Here is a 22,461-nt window from a genome sequence, read left to right on the forward strand (position 1 = left end):
CTCCTCAGAAAATAAGTGCTCTTTTTCTTGCCACCCTCAGCAGCCTTACTTGTTTTGCATATGGTTGCATGTTTAATTAGCAATCTTTCTGTAAATGTCTGCAATTAGACAATGATGATTAATAAAATAACTCCTTTAAAGCTCCATTTAGGCAGCAGAACTGCACAATCAGGTATAATTAATTCATCATTAATAAATCATGGCTGATTAACTAATATGTTGATTACAAACACATTACTGCATAGCCTCCCACCTGAGCTCTGGTGATTTTTCTATCCTGAAAAGAAGCAGAGACAAAGTAGTAGTAAACTATAAAAAAAATGCTTTAAGCAGCAAAGATATCAGTTTGGTCAGGAAATTTAGATAACATTGAAATGTATGGGCCTTGTTCATTATTAGTCCTCTTGAGTAAAAGAAATGATTGTACTGTCTATTTGTTAAATGTGGGTGGGTGAACAAGAGCTGGTTCTTTAGCTCACTTTTACTCCTAAGGAAGGCTTTTTTCCACAAGCCTCTCTGATTATGGGCCAGATTCAGTCCTTGCCTAAGCCAGCAGGAAGAATGAAAGCAGCACTCCTGCTTCAGAAGGTGCACAGCCCCTGCAGCCAGGAACAACCCAGAGAACATTCCGAGCTGTGGGGACAGGAGGCCAGGGCCAAAGCTGCCACCACAGCTGTGACCTGCACCTGATCACAAGCCCATGTGCATAAATCATCCTGCAGCTCCACCAACTCCAGCAAGACTGACTGCAGGAGAACATGCATTTCCATTTGGAGACTCCTTTTGCTTGCCACCTAGCTCCTGAGCAGAGTAGTGCATTTAAATCACATTTTTGGTATGTTCTTTGTAGCTTCAGGAGACAGAATTTTCTATTTAAACTAAGATTCTCACACTGTTACTTGTACAGCTACTTGGACTTAAGTAAGATGCAACTAGCAAGTTCTGATAAAATTCAAAATAAATGGAAAAACAGGAACTTGGCACAATTAAGTTCCTGATGATTTATATCAGGATGACATCCAACTGTTCCCACAGTATTAGAATGTCTTCTGAATTCAAAACACATCACCCTAAAATATTGCAAAGAACTAAAGCAAAGCTTAAGACAGAGGTGACTTGAAAGGGAATAGTTTTAGCTAGAGTCACTGAAAGTTCCATATCTCTAATAAATCCAGTGAAAGACCACACCATGATGACAAAATCTGAAGCAGTACACTTCATGAAGACTATAGAAGAAGCTTTCAGTTTAGGAGCAAATCTTCAGGTTTTGAAAAATAACTGACATTACTGTAACCAATAAAGTTTCCCCTCAGGTTTTAATCAGCTTTAGGTGCATCACAAGGTCAATCTGTTAAATCTACTAAACCTTTAATTAAAAGTATTGATCAAGCAGCAGTGCTATGATCAAAGGCCATACCATTTGACTTTGAAAAAAACTGTTCATAAAAGAGAACCACAAGGCACATTTCTAAACCATTTCTATTTTTTCATATTTTAATTCAAGTAAGTTAGTGAACATGGCTGCCATTTCAATATATATATATATTTTTAAAAAATTAATTCAGATTTCATGAAAAATTATCTACATGAGAAAAGTTTGATTATCAAACAGATGCTTATAGTTTAATCCAAGAAGCAGTATGGGATTTCGGCATGGAATTTGAAAATAAAGATAAGAATTATTTAAAAGCAGAAAAACAAGAGAGCTGTACTCAAACATTTTCATTGGTCAGTGCACATAGGAAGTGGCAAGATGGAAGTGAAGAATACCAAGGATTTTGAAGATGAGAAGTGAGTACTTTCAAGCCATTTTTAAAAATGGCCAATGAATAATCAAAGATTTTGAGAACAGTAGTAATTCACTGCCTAGAGCTGAGATAAAATCAGCATAATCACAGTAACATGAAGTGAGATTGGAGAGAGATGGGTGGCAGTTCTTTCAGAAAGTCAGGTTTCCTTTTAACACAACAGCAGTTTGCCCAGCAATGTCAACCCTGCCGTCACCGCGCACGGAAATCTTCAGCTCTCCTCCACGGCGGGAACACTGAAACGCTAAAGAGAAACAAGAACCCAGAGTTAAAAACTACTGTGTCTCCCAAATTATTTAGAAACCCATCAAAACTCAGGGAAAGGAGGCTTCTGGCTCCAGAAAGCAAGCAGCACCAGGGAGAGCCTGGATGAATTGCCTTTATGGATGAAGGTCAGCTGAGGGTGTATTTCCAAGCAGACCTTGCTTATTAAGCCTGACAAACCTGCTACTTCCTACAAGCAGTGAAGGGCAGGTTGCTTCGTTGCAGCAAATTTATTTTCTTCCATGTATCTAAGAAGTCTTGAATTCTCCCTTCATGGGATACAGTTTTGGAGGGAAGAAGGAAGAACACCAAGTGTTATCTGCATGAGAATGAATGACCATTTTACTGGCACTGAACACCAAAAGTTGATACTGCATTCAAAGAATATGCCTGGCTAAACGGTGATAAGCTCACAAAGGCAGTGGGAAAAGTCTACAAAGAAACACAGATGCTGCTTCAGCTGTTAGAAACTGACACCAAATTCTCACACAGGATGTAACAGATAATGATTTATAGAAACTGGATAAATCTGAATTGAAACAGCCTTCTGCTTTAATTGCTTAGAGAATTCAGCTTTTGTCTGAACTGCTGAGCCATACACAGGTCTTCACCTAGCACGTGGAGTCTCTAACTCGTTTCAGCAGTCTCATTTTAGTTGCATGATTTGAAAAGGGTCTGGTTCAGATGGCATTTAGAAAAGTTTTGAGCAATGCTGTGTCACCGACATGTTTTATGAAAAATCCTTTCCTTAGGATTTTCCCTCCTGAGAAGCTGAAAGGCCTCAGGAACAAACTGTAAACAATTCTTATCTGCTGCTGTGGAATGCAGCAGGTGGATCTGGGATTGGTCTCATCTGGTTGTTTCTAATTAATGGCCAATCCCAGTCCAGCTGTCCAGACTGTCTCAGTCAGAGACAAACCTTTGTTATATATTCCTTTCCTATTCTTGATTTCTGATGAAATATTTTCTTCTATTCTTTTAGTATAGTTTTAATATAATATATATCACAAAATTATAAATCAAGCCTTCTGATACATGGAGTCAACTTTCTCATCTCTTCCCTCATCCTGGGACCCCTGTGAACACGGTCACAGTGTTGCTTTTGGGAAAGGCTCTATATGGATGAAGAGGCAATAATGTTCAGTCCCCTTACTCAATAAACTTCCAACTGCTCCAGAAGTTGTCCAAAGCTAAGGAGCACGTTTTTCCTCTCAAACCCACAATTTATAAATTAGGTAGAGATTGTATTCAGATCCCAACAGAGCACAGGCTCTCTCATGTCATACATGCTGTATGCTTTTAAACTATTTCTCAGGCACTGCTGCTAAGAAAGCTCTTCTTTGATCAGATTAGACTCTCAGACAAAGCAAGCACTCTGAAAGAGTGGAAACAGGAGTTATTTAGAGATTGAGATTGATACTTTCTGTTCTTTTCCATTTATAGAACTGTGGGTTGTTTCTAACTTGTCAGAACACCATCTATGAATGGAGTAATGCTTCAAGTTGTAATTGAAGTGAATATTTTAGACTCTTAAAAGACCCAGGCCAGCTAAAATTGATCAATTATTATTGCCAGATGTGGAGACACACTGAGGTCTTCCACAATAACAGACTGAAATTAAAGAGATTAATTGTTTCAATTCTTCAAAGGTTGGTTTGGTTTTTTCTTCTTTAAATGTCTGAACTCTAGCTCTTTCCTGTCAGGATTACTGAGATTGTTTTGATACTGGTCCATTTTATTTTACTTTACTATTCTGGAAGAAACTTCCAAAGTAGAAAAAAACCAAAAATTAACTTACAAAAGAAATTTTTAGACAAGCTTATATGAAAATAACACTTGACCTATTCCTTCTCTCACACAAAAGCACTGGTATTTCATGCTATGTCCAAGACTAAACAGGCCTGCATGGAACATTTCAATATCTAGAGGATTTCATTTAACAGCAGTGCCTCTGGAGGCATTCAGGCATCTCTGAAGTGCACTCACCTTTTAGATCAAAAAGCCGTGGCATGTCCATTCCACACCTGTATTTACCAGGAGTACTTCACACTGTACATAGATTTTATACACATCTGCCATGAAAACAAGTATGTACAACTGTACAAACAGCATCTAACAGCTGAACTCACCGTGCCCTGGGCTCCTCTGTGGTTACCCTGACACAAGGCCAGTGATACCACAGTATCACACCCCCTGCACTCACACATCAGCTGGTGACCTTGTACAAACATTATCCTCTTGTTCTGGACCTTCTTACCAGCCTAGATGGAGCCCAAGGACCCCTGCTTAACCAATTAAAGGAATAATGGATTTTCTTCATAATGGCATCAGAATGGCATCAGCCCAGGAAGAAGTGACACTCTTGTAATAAAACTTAAGAAAACACTAGTATTTTGTTTGAATTTCTAAACCCTAGAGAGGAATGCTGAAAGAAGCACTTGTTCCTTAACCCAAGTGAAGATCTCCAAGACTTTTTTTTATCCTAAGAAAAAAGGTGGACAAATCTGGTGATTGATGGAGGTAAACACCTCTCCTTTGAAGAAATGTAACACTTGTGCATAAATCTGATGTTGTCAACCTGTGTGTTGAGATTACTTGTAAAAGACGAAAACTGCAAAGAAAACTCTTGACTTCATGAGAATTCAAATTAGCAAAAACTTAAATACAGGTAGATTCATTGTACCTTAACAAAGCAACTCCTTCTGTCTTTTTATGTGTTTTGTTGTTGTTGGTAACGTTGGTGGTAATTTTTGTTTTGTTTCTGCCCCCCAGAAAACAACCCTTAAATGCCATAAACCTGTTCTGTACCGGAAGGAATCAGAGAAGTTAAAGGCAGTAAAAAAAACAAATTTCCCCACAAATAAATACAGTTGTCCCAAGTAAACTAGCATAGCAAGATTCCCCTAGCTTAAACTGAGATAAAAACTGTCCTGGGTAAGCCCTTGTCATCACAATAATTTGGGAAGTGCTTTCTAATTTGTTTGGTTGTATGGAATTCCTTATGCAGGTTTATAAATGAAATGACAACAGAAATATGACAACAGTGTGAAGGGCTGGATACACAGACAGTTGTTGCACACTGCATTCACTAGCAACTGTGGAAGTCTATACATCTGAGAGATTATAATTTCTATACATTGCAGAGACTCCTCAAATGCAAGAAAGGCAAGGACTGGTACCAAATCCTGACTGAACAAGCAGCTTAAATTCAAGGACATGGAGCCAGCTTCAAGAAAAGATCACAAAGTATTTCACCTTGTAAATGTACTGGAAAATTCTCTTTGTAGTTAGTGGGAGTGGTTGCTGTTTGAGAATTTATTCTAAAAAAGTAGGAAGAGAACCCAAACACAGGAAATTAAGTCTGATGCTTCAGCAGAGCTGCAGATGACCTCCTCTTAAAGTCCTCAATAGCCAGAGAGATCTGACAATAGATTTCATGTTCACATTTTTAAATTAGTTTATGTGTAATCTATTTGGGAACTAACAGAACCTTCATTCTATGGAAGGAAATCTTCCTTTATTCTTGCGACAAAAAGTATCAGATATTACAGAAGATACCACTAAAAAGTCCAAAGATGCTCTTATTTATTAACAATTGCTGATATGGAATGTCCTAGAATGCCAGCTATCTTTTCCAAATAATCTCATTAGTAGAAGAATTTCCCAATACTACCTGATACCTCTGAGACAGACACATGTAAGGAAAAGTTATTTCTCATAAACACGCATCAAATTAACTTGTCCTGTTTAAAACAGTTTTGTGTGATTTCTACCACAGAAGAAGTTTGAGGACATATATGCATGAAATATGACTAAAAAAAACCACCCAAACAACACAAACCTATCTTGTGGACAGATAGGACTTTTTAGTGCTAAACACATTAGAGAAGGTGATTACAGTATCAGTTGCCTTGGCTGCTTGAGCTAGTTTCTCTAAAAACAGAACAGGCACAGTACATACAAAATACATGAAAATGCAAAACAGGTAGAAAGTGTCAATTGTAAGTACAGACAGAATTCCAGCCTATTTGAGTACTTAAAGAATCAGTGTCTATAGTTGCCATGGGGAGTTTCAGTCCCACATTAACATCCAAAAATGTCTAAATCTTCTGAGAAACAGCCAGTCCATAAGGACACATTACCAAAGACAGTTTTTCATCTTCAGAAAATATGTTGAGATTTCCCCTACACCTCTCCCCAACATTACTTAAGCTATCACAGATATTGTGTGGTGTAAATGCAAATAAAAGATCTTTGGGACAGAATGTTAAATCTCTCCTTTGGTCCATGATGGGGAAGGTCCTGTTCATGGTGGAGCCTTTAAAGACTTACCATCCTAAAGAAAACCCATTCTGAAATGCATTTGACACAATACAGAAAGGCTTATATCCAGGCTAGCTGTTTGTTTGGAAAAGTGCTTGCTTTTACGGACAAAGAACTTTATTAGATCAAGTATCCAACCTCTGCTCTAAACTAAATGTGACCAAAGGCTTGTGTGCAGAATTGCCCTCATTCCCTCTTGGGGAATGAGGTAGGGAATTTTGTATAATTTTTGTAATACCAGGAGGGTATTTTGTATTGCTTTTCTTGCTCTTCTGTTCTCTGGCAAAGCACCAGAAACAGGAGAAGCAAGGAGTCACCCAACACCTCCTCATTTAGCACTGGCATATGGTAACAGCTTCTCTTGGTTTCTTTCCACCACGTTCTTAAGTTTCTTGCTTAGTAACAAAGGTGTGATCTAGTAAGCAAATCTCATTGATTGAACCAAACACATAAACATCCCCTGAGGCTCCCCAAGCTTCAGGTAGGATGAAAGGTCATGAGAACTAAAGCCAAGATCAAAAACTGACAGCAGAGTTATGATCCAGAAACCAACACTTCAAACTCCCTGGGGTGTGATGTGTCATGGTAGGGGATAGGAAAGAAAGCAATTTCTCAAAGACTACCTCACACACAAAATACTACTTAATATTCTTTTCATCTTGAAGAAATGGATAGGGAGTTATTGCTACAGTTTGGATTGCAGTAGTAATACAACCTTTTCTTTTCTAGTGAATAGATTTACACAAATGGACAGCTTTGCAATTACACAGTTTCTCTTACCAAGCATTTCTTTCTTCCCCAACTGCTCTGACCAGTAGCTGCTTAAAACAGCATGAGCAGATCCTTAAAAGAAATTGGAAAACAAAGTACAGAATTAAATTATAATTACTACTTTACAGAGTAAGCATAGTCAAAATGTAAATATCATAAATCAAGTGCCACGTGTGTTTAGAGTAAAAAAACCTAAGTTCTGTCTGCTGTGCAGACTCTTAAGGCTTTATAATTTCCATTTATGGTAAAGCAGCATTACTTCCACATCCTCTAGCTTCAAAGCAAATCTTGCTAGGTGAGGGCATCATCATTAGCTACAATTCTCAGCTGACTAATAATTCAATGGTACCTAAGCAAAGAACACCACCCTGCAGCAATCCAACGTCAGAAGAACAGGCAGGAACACACCCTGCTGCCCTAAGCTGTGAGCTGAGCTCTCACAGGCCTGAGAACAGCAGCAGTGTCATGAAACTAGGGAAGATCTCAGCTGAAATGTGCATTGGGAAAGAATCCAAACAAAAATCCAAAGCACCACAAAAAAAGAACAGCAACAGATAAATTTCCACTGCAACACTCATCCAGAAATGAACTAGTCTCTCATTTTTATCTAATTGTAACACTTGAGAGAAAAGACCTGAAAAAGACAAGAATATCTGGCCTAATGACAGTAAGAAACTAATTTGATTTTTTCTGAATGAGTTGGCCTCAGTCATAAAAGTTTTTAGCTTAATGAGCCCTCCTGCTATCCATATAAACCAGTAATTTATAAGAGACTCCAAAGTACAAAACCAGATTAACAAATCCGAATAAGAACCTTTTAATTGAACTGAAACAAAAGGTATGACCTGCTTATCATACAAACACATACCTGTAACAGGGTCTTCCAGAATTCCAACCCAAGGTGCAAAATATCTGGAGTAAAAATCATGGCCTTTTCCACTGGAATTTCCCTTAACAGTGAGTATGAGTCCTTTCAATTTTCCTGTCTTTTCAGCTGACAAAAAGTGTTGTGCATTCACTTTCAAGTTTTCCAACACAGACCTTGAATATAATTTTGAAAATTTAATAGCCCATAATTCATTTTACATGAAAAGAAAAAATAAAGCTATAGAATCATCTTCTCTACAATTCAAAACCAGCCCTAAAATATTAGAGCAGACAAGATCCCTAGCATTGTCCTCACAATGGGATTTGACAGAAAAATCACCTTGAACCTCATGCACTCTGAATGAGCAGAGAAAAAACATCAAGCCATGCATTTCCTATTTATCTCTAAAAACAGAGCATCCTGAAATATTAGCCACAAAAAAAAAAAAAATCGCCTTGTTTCAACATTTTAATCATTGAAAGAATTATTGCCTCACTGCAGAATGTACCAAGTGCTCCACCCCATTCAGAGCAGGCAAATAACTAACATTCAGGTCTTCATGGCATTCTAAAAGCAGTCTACAACTGGCTGATACCTCCCTACAAAAGAGTCTGAAAGAATGAAATAGTAAGTACCCAGCTGAAATATATTTCTTTTTCCTTGGTACCCCAACTTTAACCATTAGTTAGGCCAAACTTCAATTTTGTAAGAATAGTAATTTGGCCTAATTAAAGAAGGTATGTTTCAGCAGTATATACCTAAATCATACTTGAAGTAACAATGAAATTCAGATGAGATTAACAAATGCTTTGGAATCATTTGAATTGGAATTTTCTCTCTAAAGCTACTTATGGTACTGTTAAGCATGTGTAAGCAGATTACAGTCCAATGGAAGAAAGAATCCCTGGCATTCTGCCAATGTGCCCTGAACTGAAGCAGGACTCCCAACTTCCCATCAGGTCACTGGATCATCTTTAGACTCAGATGAGACAAACACACCAGCATTAGAACTGCTTCCTACACCTCCTTCCCTTGAAGACAGATTTCAGAATGATCTCACTCAGCTTTGCACCTTCTGCATTCTTGATTAAAAATTAAATAAAATTAAAAATACCAATTAAAAGAGTGCAATATACCTGTCATAAGTATCACTGAGGCGGACCAGGAGCTTCCTTGTGTCAGGAGAATAACGGACATCTTGAACAATCATGTCACCAACAGCTGCCTGGTGGGCAAGGCAGAGACAGAAAAAACCCATCAGCAAATATTACTCCCTTAGCATTTCTGTAAAGCACATTCCCTGCTGGAAGAGGGCTTATGCAAGGTCTTCAAATGCACCAAGTGTTTGAATGGGTATGGGGGAGTTACAGGTCCCATATATGTCAATTTGGGAAGAAATCCAGGACCTAGAGGAGGGCAAGGACACAGACTGTCCTCTTATGCACACAAAAGGCTGAAAACGCCATTGAAATAAATATTGACACTTTGGTCAATGGAAATGGGAGACAGAGGTTCAGCTGCAGCCCTTTGGAGAATTCCACACCCTGACCCACTGACCCATTACTGAGAGCTCTGAAGTTTGATGTTTCCAAAGTATTGAGCAGTGCCTTGTCACCATTTTTTAGCCATTTTAATACATAAAAATAAGCAAAGCTATTATAAATGTTTTTCTAAGACAACTGATGGATTCTTCTTTTACCTTTATTAATTCTTCTACTTCCTTAAGTTCCTGAAGAAAAAAAAAAACCACACACACTGTGAAAAATGCAATATATATGTATGGATCTATGCAACTACAGACAGACACATATACTGACATACACATACAAACACAGACTTTCCTTGAAAGTCTATCCTGAATAAAATTTTGACTAACCTGGGGGTAGGCTGTGTAAAGTGGCAAGTCCAGGACAATATGATCTTTCACTTGTCTGGCCTTTAATTCCCCACTCAGCGTCACAAACGTGAGAACTGAGTTTGTATTTTCTAGAGAGAGAACATTGCAACATTATCAAACATTAGAATTTTAATCTAAATTGTCATAGCCCTGAGAGTAGCTCAGTATACTCAGAAAAAGTTAGTTATGCAGCTCAAATATATCTAGAGCTACACTGTATTCTGGGCAAAATTCCCAACTAACCCAATAAATCTGCTGAGGCTAATAAACACAGCAATTGTCAGGGAATCATTCCTGCATTTGTCTAGAATGAATGGGAATGCCCTTTTAACAGAAAGAGCAATATTCCCTATTCATCAAATCCTGCTATACCTCTCCCAGATGACATCTGCATATTTAGCACTTTCCATAAACCAGAGGAATAGCAGGGTATGGGAATCAGAGGGAAGGCATCAGACTACAGCCTGTTAAATACAGAGCAGAAGTAAAAGGCAATACCCACAAAGGGTATCGCCATTTGTGTTCCACAGGTGTTCTGAATGTTTAATTGCCTTTGTCTTAAAAAACAGAGATGTTAATTAGAAGTAAAAGCTCTAAAAATCTATAGAAATAGATAGGTTGTAAACCTACTTTGTATGTGAAATAACACAGCAGCTGATGCAATAGTAGCATGACCACAAAGAGGAACTTCACTGGCTGGGGTGAACCATCTGAGCCCAAAGCAGGAACCTTGGAAATATAAAGTTTATTTAGTGCTATTAAGTGGAAGAAGTCCATATCTTAATTTTACCTCAATATATATATAGAGTGATGATGTTTCAGTTAATCAAAATGCATGTTACAATCAGTTTTGGTCCTAAACACACTTCTAGGTACCCATTTTGCACTGATTTTTCAGAATAGCTATCCCTTTTGAATCAGGTCAACAACCTTTGCATGCTGCACAGATTTTCCTTTGTCCTGAACAGGTCTTATTTAGAAGATAAAGCCTCCATGTCCATGTGTATTATGAAATCCTACAGAGGCAGAGTCATGATCTGTATCACCTGCAGGCCAGGTTACCATTTAGAGGCCATGGATGGTTTTGTTGGTATAACAGAACCTGTACTGGAGTTAGCTCAGTTATGAATTATTTTGCTTAAACCACCAGTTAAGTCTGGCAAAAGCCTCCAATGTCTACTAACCCTTCATTTCACTAGAAATCATATTTCTATTTGCTGTTTCAAAACCAAGTATCACACGTATGATACTTGGTTTCCTATAAGTTTTGCACATGCATTTCAAGTGAATTATTACCATACAAACACATCAAGAAGTGAAAAAGGATTTTGTTTTAATCCAAACCAGACTTGTCATTGCAACTATGGAAAGTTCATACACTAAAGTCAGTCCCCTCTAATAAAAACAAAGAGAACCCAAATAAAAGCCTGTGGTGGAAGCTAATGGCCCCAGCAGTGAAGTGCTGTGGGGGCTGGCCCAGCCCAGCCCTGAGCCTGCTCTCTGCTGCTCCTGCACTGCTCCAAGTGGGAGCTGTGCCTGGGAGCAGGACCTGCAGGATTCATGCACGTGCCTGAGAGGAGACAAACGTGACCCAGAACAGCTGCCTGGACACTCCAGACACACAGCCAGACTCAGACTGAGAGGACATTAAGCACTCCCGTAAGTTCACTTATCCCTAAAATAACAGAGTTGATGGGTTTGGTTTTGTTTTTAATTAACATTAAATTGAACATACTGACCATGAAGGCCTGCAGGAACACACACTGTGTCCAGCAGCCCTCACTAGACCAATTCATGCTCCAGAAGCAGATGACAAAAGACATTCTCATGTTCTTGGCTCACTCCCAGCACCCCTCAGCACACACAGTCTCAGGTGTAGCTGAGTGCCCAAATTCCTATGAAAGAGCTGTGCACCCCTTGGGCAGTTCTGTGGGTCTGAGGCCACAAACAGCCCATTAGTGCCAAAAGCACAATAATGATAAAGAAGCTGGCATTCTGTATGCTGCTACAGATGGAGGACTGAAAATAAGCATGGTAAACATACTGGCAAAGTGCTAACATGAAAAATGAAAAGTACTGTAACTTCTTGCTCCAAGCAATTAGTCTAACCCTAAAATAAATTCCAATTTATTAACAGGAGCAAGCAATTACAGTAACTACTATCCTTAATATTTTTAATTACAGAGACTGTACAAAATCCTACTCCCTGGACAATCCATCAAACAACAAAGATGATAAACATGACTCCTTAATCTGGAATCTAAGGCCAGACCAGTGGAGGAGCCCCTTGGCTCAGGCCAACACAAAACTGCCAAGTGAGCAGATTCAACAAACTGATTCAGCTGGAAATTATTCCACAGAGTGAGTCTGAATGAATTCTGCATTTGTCTGATGTTTTCCTGCAAGCAGAACCACTAACTTTTGGTAAAGTCATCTCCAGGTTTCAGTTTTCTGATGAAAGCTGTTTCTGAAAGGTTCATTTCTGTCGCAATTTTTTGGTGCAAATCTTCATCCAGGTCCTAGGGATGACATAACAAATCCAGTCAAGAACAGGCCAAAAAATGCAGAATCAAACTTTCTGTCAAATCCAGACACTTAATTTTCTATTATAATAAAACACAGATTCACTTTTAATTCAAAATAATCTCTGAGAGTAAAAAAAACTTTACTCCCTAGGTAGGAGCTGAGAAGAGACAAACTGGAAAAAAAATAAATGAAACTGCTGGAGCTCACACAGTGCCTGTGATTTAAGCCAGTGGACATTGATCCCAAAATACCCAAGCCCCAGGGATTGTATAACACTCTCCTTGGCCCATGTTCCACCCCTCTTTCCCCACAGTTATGCTGACTGGCCAGGTTTGAGAATCTAACCTTTAAAATACTGAAACTCAAAATACTGAAACTCAAATACAAAGTACTGAAGGGAGCTGGTCAGGTTCAGCCTCTGAGAGATAAAAATGTGGCCTTTAAACTTGAATTACTTCCTCCAATAACTAACCCTTTTCAGCCAAAATCCCACACTACAGCTACAAACCAGTAACTGATGAGTCCACTAGAACTGCACTTGCAGGCTGAATTCTGTACAGTTAACATTCTAGACCAGAACAAAGACCAGCAAAAATGTTATTAAAACAACCCTTCTTTTTAATGACATGGAACTTTATTGAAACACTGCCATCCTGTGGCACCTCTGACACACAGAGAGGACTGCTTTTGCCATTCTTGCATTTATTTCTCCTGATTTTTTCTGTAAAGCTCTGCTGAGACTCTGGAGGGAGCAGAGAAGAGTTGTTTTGCATGGCAGCATCACACATCCTTCAATCTTAGAATAAAATGCTGAATTAGGATCTCAGCTTTAGCTGTCACACTAAAGCCTTTACTTCCAGGAACTGCAGAAAAATTTAACCATCTGCATCCCAAAGCCATGCAAGTAAGGTAGCTTCACGATATCTTGATGTAATAAAGTAAAATTAATCTAAAAATTAAATTAGAAGCTCATAATTTTAATACAGAGATCATGTTGAGAGTATTTAGATTTTATGGGGCCAAAAATATCTCTGAAGAGAGATGTTCCCAGTCATACCTTTGGCTGACCTGGTAAGTAGGTGATGTTATATGAGATTTAGTAGACTTAACTCTAGAAAGGATTCATGTTGGCATTACAAGATGTTGCCACTGGCTACTCTACATGTATTTTCATATTTACAATTTTTATCAGGAGTTACTACGCAAACAATACAAGGCCTTTAAATTTCTAATCCATCTTAATAATTATTTTTGTTAGAAATGTGTACCAATGAGTACCAACTGTTCACAACACCCTGATGAGGAGCATGACTATTGTCAACTGTACCAAAACTACTGTGCAGCATTGAAGCCATAAAAACTGGTTGTTTAAACTTGGCCAAAGCTGAACCCAACACACTAATGGTGAAAGGCTCACATCGAGGTCAGTACCTGTTTTTTTTTCTTTCCAGAGAAAGAGGAAAAATTCAAGGAAAAAAGGGAGAATACCCACACCAAAACCAAATCCCCTTCTACTGAGCATTAATTCTGTTTTACAGTGTTACTTTTCAGATTTCACTCTGAATCCTTCTGTATTCTTCAGAACTTTTATTCTGAATTATTCTTGAAAAAAATTAAGCCATTTCTCTTAACTCAAAATCAATCCAGTCTGTTCCTTAACAAAATATTTTTAACAGCCCACAAAAAATTCAAATGTTGTCTTTTACGACATCGTTTTAATGGGGGGGGGGGGGGGAAGAGCACCCCGGGCTAATTTGTGTGTATTCTTGTGCCACAGCAAACAAGTCTGGAAAACAGAAGTCTCGAGTAAAGAAAGCAAAGTTTAATGCAGTGCTGAGTGCTCAGGCCAAGTACAGAATGGCAAATGTCATTGCGCTACCTCAAAAAACAGCTGGGGTTTTTTTAACTTACATTTTCAAGCAGACAAACTGCCGCAGGATTTCCAGAAAATGGCCGGTGTGTAAATGCATCAACCGTAAAAACTGGAATCTGCATTGCCGTGCGCACCGGTTGAGCCGCAGGCTGCGCCGGGCCAGGCGCTCTCTAACCTGTTTTACCCGGACCGCCGGCACAACTCCGAGCCAAGGCTTTCCTGACGGCAGGCGGAGCCAGCGGCCCCATCCCGTCACTTCCTAGCGCCGGCACGGATTGAGACTCCTTCCTACGCCCCGCACTGATTTATTACATTCAAACGCACATTTCAACCTGCCTCGCCACCAGCCCCTGAGCGCCTCAGCGCGCCCTGTCCCCACAGCGCCCGGCCCGGCGCGCCCCGCGCTGAGGGAGGCGGGATCCTGCCCGGCTCGGCAGCTCTGCGGAGGAGACGTGAGCAGCAGCCACGGCGTGCGCCCACAGCGGGCAACCTTCCTCATGCTCACTCCCTCCCAAAGCTGCGCTGAAGGAGAGGGACGCGCTGAGCCAGACACAAGCTCCAGAGCATGACCGGCCGCAGCCGCCGCCATCACCGCGGGCGCGAGGCGATGGCGGCGCCGCGAGGCCATGCCCGGGCACGCGCGCTCCGCCCCCACTCCTGGCCGCGCGCGCTCCCGCTTGGCGCCAAAACGAGCGGCGGCCGCCGCGTGACTGAGGGTGGAGTGCGCACGCGCCCGGGCGGCCCCTCAGCAGAGGAGGCGCCGAAAGGCGAAGCGGAACGCCCCCTCCCCTACCCCGCATGCGCGGTGGCTCCCTTCCACCACCGCCTCCCCCCACCCTCACTCTCCCTCCGTGAGTGGCGCGTGCGCGGGAGCCGCCCAGGCGGGTGTGAGGCGGCGCGCGGCACGGGTATCGCGATAGTCGCGCGGCCCGGACGCTCTGCTGCCCGTGGGCGCTGCGCAGGTGTGGGCCCGCCGGACGGCTCGGCAGTGAGCGAGGAGGCGCGTCTTGCCCGGCGCGAGCGGCTGCCGGGGCACGGCCAGGGGTGCGCGAGAGGCTCGCGGTGAGCGGAGAGGGGGAGCGGGCCGGGCGAGCGGCGGCGGGGCCCGCCCGGGGGGCTCGGCGGACGGAGGGTGCCGAGGGCGGGGGCTCAGGGCTCGGCTGGCGCCGGGTCGGGCCCGGCGCGCGCCCGTGGGCGGGGGAGGGGGAGGCGGTGCGGAGCCTCGTTCCCGAGCGCGGCCGCCATTTTGAGCGGTGGAGCCGAGGGCGGCGGCGGCCCCGGGAGAGAGGCGGGCGGGGGTTCCTGCGGCGGTGAGGGGACACGGGCTGGGCAGTGCAGCGCAGCACCTCCGAGGCTAGAGGTGGGCAGCGGGACGCGGCGGGGGGCGCGGCGGGAGCGGGGCCGGCGAGTGGCGAGCGCCCCGGGGAGGCGCGGTAAATGGCGGCGGGGAGCAGGCGGGGGGTCAGGGCCGCGGTCTCGAGAGGACGGCGGGAGGCGGGATCGCGATGGCTCCGCGCCTGCCGAGGCGGCGATGGCGGCACCCTTTGTGGGACGGCGGCGGTGCCCTCCTCCACACGCCCCAGTCACGCACACGCCCCCGCCGCCCCCGACTGAGGGCAGACAAAGAAAGGCCTTGTGGCTCCAGCCCCTTCCTCAACTGTTGCGCTTCAAGGGAAAAAACGGCCGAAAAAAGCAAAACCAAGGAGGCTTTACGGAGCGGATGTGCAGTGTACTCGGAGTAAATGCCGAGCTTTCTGTGCCGTGCCTGCCCACGTGCTGCCCGCCGTCCACGCTGTGCTCCCAGCAGTAGCCCCGGTGGGGGGAGTTCATTCCCCGCGGTGGCGGGTTTAGATCCCGCTGGCATGTGTTTAGATGGCCGGGTTCAAATCCAGAACTGAAATAAAGCCCGTGATCCATTATGTTTTCTAAATAAACGAAATCTAAACAGATTTCTTTTTTAGGGCGGGATTTAAGCACAGATGGAAACTCAGGTTTTTTTTAATTTCTGTTTTGATGGGGTTTTTTTGGGTTTTTTTTTTTTTAGGATTCAAATTAAATAAAAGATGGACTGGAGTGGAAAACACAATGGGCCCAATGATACAACCAATGACGGAACAGTGGTACGACTCCGAGGCCTCCCATTTGGTTGCAGTAAAGAAGAGATTGTTCAGTTTTTCCAAGGTACCTCCAGTATAGTCGAAGTGTAGTGGGTTTCTATAGAGTTTTTGTATGTTTTACGCAGTGCTTTGTATATGTTTAATAGCTGTTAATGGGGTGGATGGGGAGGGATTGTGTTAAATCAGTTTATCTTAATTAAGATTTATGCCCTGTAAATGAAGCAGAGATAAACGTAGATAATAGTAGAACACAAAATGTACCTGATTTTGCCGAGGTGGGAAACGTACCTTTCACAGGGGGGTAACCTGAATGTTAGCATTTGGATCAGTTTAATTGCTTGATGGGCAGCTATATTTTCTTCATGTAACATAGGTGGTTGCATTTTTGTATAGTCTAAACAGAAAAGAAGTACGGATAAATCCATAAATGTTTAATGAAAAGATCCAGGGCTTGTATTGTTGGGTGATGGGGGAAACGAGGTGGTTTTCTTTTTCGTTGTTGTTGTTTAGATATGCTTTAAGTATTTGCTACAGATGGGAATGTTTCAGCCTTTAACACTGTTCCCCTTGACGGGGTTATTTGTCCTTGGGTTAAAGGGTTGGAAATCGTGCCAAATGGGATAACATTGACGCTGGACTACCAGGGGAGAAGCACAGGGGAGGCCTTCGTGCAGTTTGCTTCAAAGGAGATAGCAGAAAATGCTCTGGGGAAACACAAGGAAAGAATAGGGCACAGGTGGGGATGGAGAGTTTGGGATGGTGTTAAATCTTTCTTTTTTGGGGGTTGTGGGTCAGTAATGCTTTTGGGGGGTTGGGGACCATTGGGGAATTGGCTGTTTTTAAGAATTTTTATAACTGATCCTAAGTTAACTTGGGAAATACAGTAGATTTGGGGGGTGGGGGAGACAGTATTGCACTGGGTAGTTTGCTAAACTCAGAAAACTGTTTCAATCATGCTCGTGTAGGGTAATTCGTGATAAATGCTGCTATAGCCATTGTTTTTCAACAGTATGTTTCTCATACTGGAAAGACACGTTTTAAGCTTAATTCGTACAGCTAGAATTCTCACATAGTAATTTTTGCCACTCTAAAGTGGGTTTTTTTAAATACACTTAAGATTCTTACGGTTTTGAGGAGAAACTTAAGTTGTATGGTATTTCTAGTCACTGCTGTTGGCTTGTATGTTTGGCTCTAGAAAATGTAGTATGGCCTTTTGTAAAATTCAGACTGCTTCTGCCTGTGTTCTTACTGGTACCTTGAAAATCCTCTTTTATTAGATACATTGAAATCTTCAAAAGTAGTAAGAGCGAAATCAGAGGATTCTCTGACATGCCAAGAAGAATGATGGGACAACAGCGACCTGGACCATATGATAGACCATTAGGAGGAAGAGGGGGTTATTATGGAGCTGGGCGTGGAAGTATGTATGACAGAATGCGTCGAGGAGGTGGTGGATATGACGGTGGTATGTTCATCTAATGAACACAGGTTCTCTTGGCAGTTTCATGTTTCTGACATGCTTGTCAAGAAATGAGAAATGGCAGTACTGTAATGCCCATTAGGTTGGATGGATTTATCTGGAAAAAGCTTGTAATACATCAGAACATGTGGCTGAGTATTTACAATGAATGTTAATTAATAAGGGAGCTACTTTTACTACAATCGGATCTTTCCATTTGCATGTTTCAGTCTGTGTTACACAAAAAGAAATGTACTTCTGCACCATGTTCAGAAATCCAGGTTTGACAGTCTGCAGAGGCTGTTTGCAAGGTGCTGGCTGCCCAGAGACTGCAGGATTGAGTGTTGTGTGTGCATTGCTCTGTGGCTTTTGAGCAGTGATGTAATCGCTCCTCTCCTTCTCTCCACTGCACAGGATATGGTGGCTTTGATGATTATGGTGGCTATAATAACTATGGCTACGGAAACGACGGCTATGACGACAGGATGAGGGATGGGAGAGGTAAAAGAAATTCATAGTTTGTCTGAAAAGGTTTTCCTGTTACTTGAGTTGCAAGACACATTATTTCCAAGACAGAGAATAGTTTCACTTTGCCATTTGGTAAAGAAAGGGGAGGGGACTGGGGAGTTGTAAGAAAAGGTAAATAGATGGCTTAGCAGGGCTTCTGGTTAAGGTTTGGGCTGATACATGGGAAGTGTAAACACCATGCATTCACTGGTATAATTTAGTGCTTTCAGAAAAAGAGTAGCGATGACTTTTGGCTTTTCATGATCTTAGAGGTGTGTGGGTTTTTTTGGTTTGGGTTTTCCAATAGGCATGGGAGGACATGGCTATGGAGCTGGAGATGCAGGGTCGGGGTTCCATGGTGGCGGTCATTTTGTTCACATGAGAGGGCTGCCTTTCCGAGCCACGGAAAACGATATTGCTAACGTAAGTACCATGGGGGAAAGGGCTTCCTCATGCCAGCAGTGTGCATGTCCCTGTCTGTCCCAGCCCAAACTCGGGAGCCTTCTCAAACGAGTCACTGCTACATCTGCACAAAGTTAACGAGCTTTTATAAAGCTACTGTCTGAGGTGGGATTACCAGAGAAGTCAGCAAAGCTATATTTAACATTAATCGCTGCACTCTCTGCTCTTTCCTTTCCATAAAAGATGGATTGCAGAGACAACAGTTGCTGTAACCAGTATCCTCGTTTTAAGGCCTTTAGGATTTTTTTAAGCTTATCTGATTTTGTGAAAATGACAGAAGGTGTGAAGCTTAAATTGCTTAGTTTGCATATTTGTTGTCCCCCTGAGACTTTATTTCAGGAGGGGCAGTGTGGGCAGGCTGTGTTGGCTTGGAGAGGACTGTATTCCTCTCATAAGAGATCAGGATGGCAGGTAGAGGTGCATCTGCAGGATCTTGGGAATGCATTCTTTTGTCAGTGCAGATGTGTTGTTGTCAGGGAAAAGGTTTTCTTGGGATACAAGGCCTGGTTTAAACATAGCACATCTTTAGAGAGAGGCTGTCTTGCTAGTGGCACCTATGTGTTATATATGCAGAGCTCCATTCTTAAGCTTTTGCTTGTTTGCTTTTGTGGGTGGGTTGGTTTACTTAAATGGAGGTGGATTTTCCTGTGCCAGTTTGATTGTTCCATTTAGAGTAAAGAGTATGTGACAGCAAGAGCCAAAAGTCAGGCTTAGATCTGGGGCAGTGAGGAAGAGCAGTGCTATTGGCAGGCAGCTTCTCTTGGATTCCATGAATGCGTCCTTGCTTTGAGAAATCTGGAAGAGCAGAGCCAAATGAAAACCAACTGATGATTTTCTTGTTCGGGATGCCATCACATTTAACGGTGTTGCTCAGAGCAGTGCGTGTGGGCAGGAGTTGTTTGTATCTGTGCATTCAAAGAAAGTTCCTCGGTCTCTGTAGCTGCAGCTCTCCAAGCTGTGTAGTAACAATGGTTTGTAAACGTAGGTTGACCTTTGTTGAGTGTCCCACAACCACCAAGTACTACTTGAGAAGAGAGTAGTTAAATCTGTGTGGTAGGATGACATTGAATTAAAGCAGTGCACCACTAACCATGGAAATGGAAAAAAGTACCTGGCTTGGATTCTGCATTAACAGGATTGGTTTTCTAATCTGTTTTTTCCCTAGTTTTTCTCACCATTGAACCCTATAAGAGTTCACATTGATATTGGAGCAGATGGAAGAGCTACAGGAGAGGCAGATGTGGAGTTTGTAACACATGAGGATGCAGTAGCTGCCATGTCCAAGGATAAGAATCACATGCGTGAGTGTCCTGTTCCCTGGCTGCCGCTTGGCTCTGGCAGGGCTGGGAGCAGCAGATCTGTCCTGAGGTTTTCCCAGTTTTCCATATCGCAAACTCGCTTGTTTGTGGCCTGCTGCCTGTAAAGGGGGTGGGGGGCTGCTTTGTACCTCTGCTCCCGGTCTGGAAAACAAAATACAAACTGAGGCTTTTTTGCTTCTTGCAGAGCATCGATATATTGAGCTGTTCCTGAATTCCACTGCTGGAGGTGGCTCTGGAATGGGAGGCTATGGCAGAGATGGAATGGGTATGCATCAATTGCACATTCAGCTGATGCTTTGCCAAGTCTAATGAGTTGTAAGTGTGTAACGTTGCACGTTTGGCTTTGCAGATCAAGGTTACGGCTCTGTTGGCAGAATGGGCATGGGTAGCAATTACAGCGGTGGATACGGAACCCCTGATGGCTTGGGTGGATATAGTAAGTACAAGTTCTAAATGTCCTGGGGAGTGTGTGAATGACTGGGGGGACAGGGGTGCTGGGCTTTGGCCTGGGAGAAGGGAAAGAGGGGCAGTGGTTTTCTGAAACTGTCTCTGGGGGCTTTGCACATCGTGCTACAGACACTGGTTAAGAGCAGTAGTGCTGGAGTACAGTTGGTGCAAGTTGTTCTCTATCACCCATCCCGTTTTTTCTTCCTTTAAGGTATGTATGCATGACCTTGTGTCAATTGTTTGCAGGTCGTGGCAGTGGAAATAGTGGAGGATACTATGGGCAAGGCAGCATGGGTGGAGGAGGATGGCGTGGGATGTATTGAAGGATAGCCTTGCTTCTGCAGAACATCTTGGAAGAAACAGTCTCTGGTCTACTAGACTTTCTTACAAAATTTAATTTCTTTTGTATTTTAAGAACTTTATAATGACTGAAGGAATGTGTTTTCACAATATTATTTGGTAAGCAACAGATTGTGATGGGAAAATCTGTTTTCTGTAGGTTTTATTTGTTGCATACTCTGACTTTAAATAAATTTTTATATTCAAACCACTGATGTTGATACTTTTTATACTAGTTACTCCTAAGGATGTATTACATATTCAAGACTACAGTCGGTTTAAAATGTTGTACTTTGGTTCCATAAAGGTGGTTGTACTGTAACTCCTATGAACACTGATTTCAGTTCTATGTAATCTTGGTCTAGTGAACAAATTTAAACATTCACTTGTTTAAGGGGAGAAGGGTAGATGAATAGGTTAGTTTATTTGGTAATTCCTTTCCTAAACCCTTTTGGTAAGTTGTATGTAATAACCGCAGCACAGCAGAAAGCTGTGGAGGCTCAGTCACTTCCTCCTGCTGCCAGTGCCCCCAGCAAATGCACAGCTGTAAAGGAGCAGCAGCCCCTTTCTGCCTCCACACCAGCCAGCAGCCATGGTGCTTTCCACCTTGCTGTAGTGTGTAGAGCCTGCATTTCACACCTGTAACCTGCCAGTCTAACTGAAACACAGCACGGCTTGTAGCTAACGTGACATAGGTCAAATACTGGTTCATTTGATGCTTTTTATTTAGTATTTTTTTCACAAACATGGTTTTAGGAAGACTGGGGGATTTGGAAGTAAGTTACTTCTTTCTTGAATTTATTGTATTTAAACATGGTTCAGCATTTTTTTTCACTGCACAGAGCTGATTTGTCTGTATTTGTTCAAAGTTTGCCAAGCCATTCTACATAGGAGCTCATTCAAAGCCAAGATCTCTAAAATACCTGTAGGCCCAATACCTTTTCAGTAACACACAACCAAAACACGTTGATAAAACTTTTTGTGCATTTGTGACATGTAAGATATGTAAGAAACTTATTGTTTGAAGACACTTAACATACCTGATGTGTAATGGAAAAAGGTATTTATTCTTCTGAGCCAGTGTGATCTCCCAAATTAACTGCTTTGTCCTCAATGCCTCCCTTAAAATGTCAAATGTGATCTTGGGTATTGCAAGTCTGTCACCTGTTTTGCTAGTACTGTGTTATATCTGTAATAAATGTCTTCTTGTGGGAGAGAGGAGAATGGAGTTTATTTCACCAGAGCCTGTGTCTGGGTGCCAGAGGGAGTGGAAGAGCTGCAAAGGGTAACTGGCACAGGAAGCTTTCCAAGCACTGGAGCAGCATTGGCTAGGAAGGGGAGGGAAAATGAGTTCTTAACCACTTGAACATGGTTGCTCTGCAGCATTAGGGGGCTCTTGGTCTGTTTCCAGCAAAGCTGAGGTGTTTCCCAAGTGCCAGCGATGGCAGCAGAGTTAATTCAATTGCAAAGTACCTTAAAAT

The 22,461-nt window shown here is 42.3% G+C and overlaps 2 protein-coding genes across 7 annotated transcripts; one reads left to right on the top strand and one right to left on the bottom strand.

Annotated features, from left to right (window-relative positions):
• Positions 1 to 1,297: 1,297 nt before the first annotated feature.
• On the bottom strand, positions 1,298 to 14,695 carry PBLD (phenazine biosynthesis like protein domain containing). 2 transcript variants are annotated; one of them, XM_009095985.4, is made up of 9 exons: positions 14,369 to 14,689; positions 12,351 to 12,450; positions 10,562 to 10,660; positions 9,911 to 10,020; positions 9,734 to 9,763; positions 9,171 to 9,259; positions 8,035 to 8,207; positions 7,176 to 7,238; positions 1,298 to 2,052 (listed from the first exon to the last, which is right to left on the bottom strand). In XM_009095985.4, exons 1-9 carry the CDS (start codon positions 14,450 to 14,452, stop codon positions 1,940 to 1,942), a joined length of 861 nt encoding a protein of 286 aa, XP_009094233.3. In that variant the 5' UTR covers positions 14,453 to 14,689; the 3' UTR covers positions 1,298 to 1,939. The 2 variants fall into 2 exon arrangements, with proteins under 2 accessions (XP_009094233.3, XP_030096896.2); XM_030241036.2 differs by lacking the exon at positions 1,298 to 2,052 and adding an exon at positions 2,070 to 4,144 and having other exon boundaries at positions 14,369 to 14,695.
• A 525-nt stretch (positions 14,696 to 15,220) lies between these two features.
• On the top strand, positions 15,221 to 22,196 carry HNRNPH3 (heterogeneous nuclear ribonucleoprotein H3). 5 transcript variants are annotated; one of them, XM_050976003.1, is made up of 10 exons: positions 15,221 to 15,374; positions 16,375 to 16,511; positions 17,045 to 17,183; positions 17,725 to 17,912; positions 18,321 to 18,407; positions 18,721 to 18,836; positions 20,041 to 20,176; positions 20,379 to 20,459; positions 20,544 to 20,630; positions 20,888 to 22,196. In XM_050976003.1, the coding sequence occupies exons 2-10, from the start codon at positions 16,394 to 16,396 to the stop codon at positions 20,962 to 20,964; spliced, it is 1,029 nt and encodes a 342-aa protein (XP_050831960.1). In that variant the 5' UTR covers positions 15,221 to 15,374; positions 16,375 to 16,393; the 3' UTR covers positions 20,965 to 22,196. The 5 variants fall into 5 exon arrangements, with proteins under 5 accessions (XP_050831960.1, XP_050831958.1, XP_050831962.1 ...); XM_050976001.1 differs by having other exon boundaries at positions 15,226 to 15,392; XM_050976005.1 differs by having other exon boundaries at positions 15,226 to 15,392; positions 17,725 to 17,867.
• Positions 22,197 to 22,461: the final 265 nt, after the last annotated feature.

This window comes from Serinus canaria, chromosome 6 (assembly GCF_022539315.1).
Source record: "Serinus canaria isolate serCan28SL12 chromosome 6, serCan2020, whole genome shotgun sequence".
NCBI classification, from domain to species: domain Eukaryota; kingdom Metazoa; phylum Chordata; class Aves; order Passeriformes; family Fringillidae; genus Serinus; species Serinus canaria.

Coding starts and splice junctions, on each gene's coding strand:
- PBLD (XM_009095985.4), bottom strand. CDS start 14,452: ATGCAGATTCCAGTTTTTACGGTTGATGCATTTACACACCGGCCATTT. Junction 10,021..10,561: donor TGTGTTATTTCACATACAAA/GTAGGTTTACAA, acceptor TTCTCTCTCTAG/AAAATACAAACTCAGTTCTC. Junction 2,053..7,175: donor GGGGAAGAAAGAAATGCTTG/GTAAGAGAAACT, acceptor GTTTCTCTTTAG/CGTTTCAGTGTTCCCGCCGT.
- HNRNPH3 (XM_050976003.1), top strand. CDS start 16,394: ATGGACTGGAGTGGAAAACACAATGGGCCCAATGATACAACCAATGAC. Junction 17,184..17,724: donor AAGGAAAGAATAGGGCACAG/GTGGGGATGGAG, acceptor CTCTTTTATTAG/ATACATTGAAATCTTCAAAA. Junction 17,913..18,320: donor AGGTGGTGGATATGACGGTG/GTATGTTCATCT, acceptor TCCACTGCACAG/GATATGGTGGCTTTGATGAT.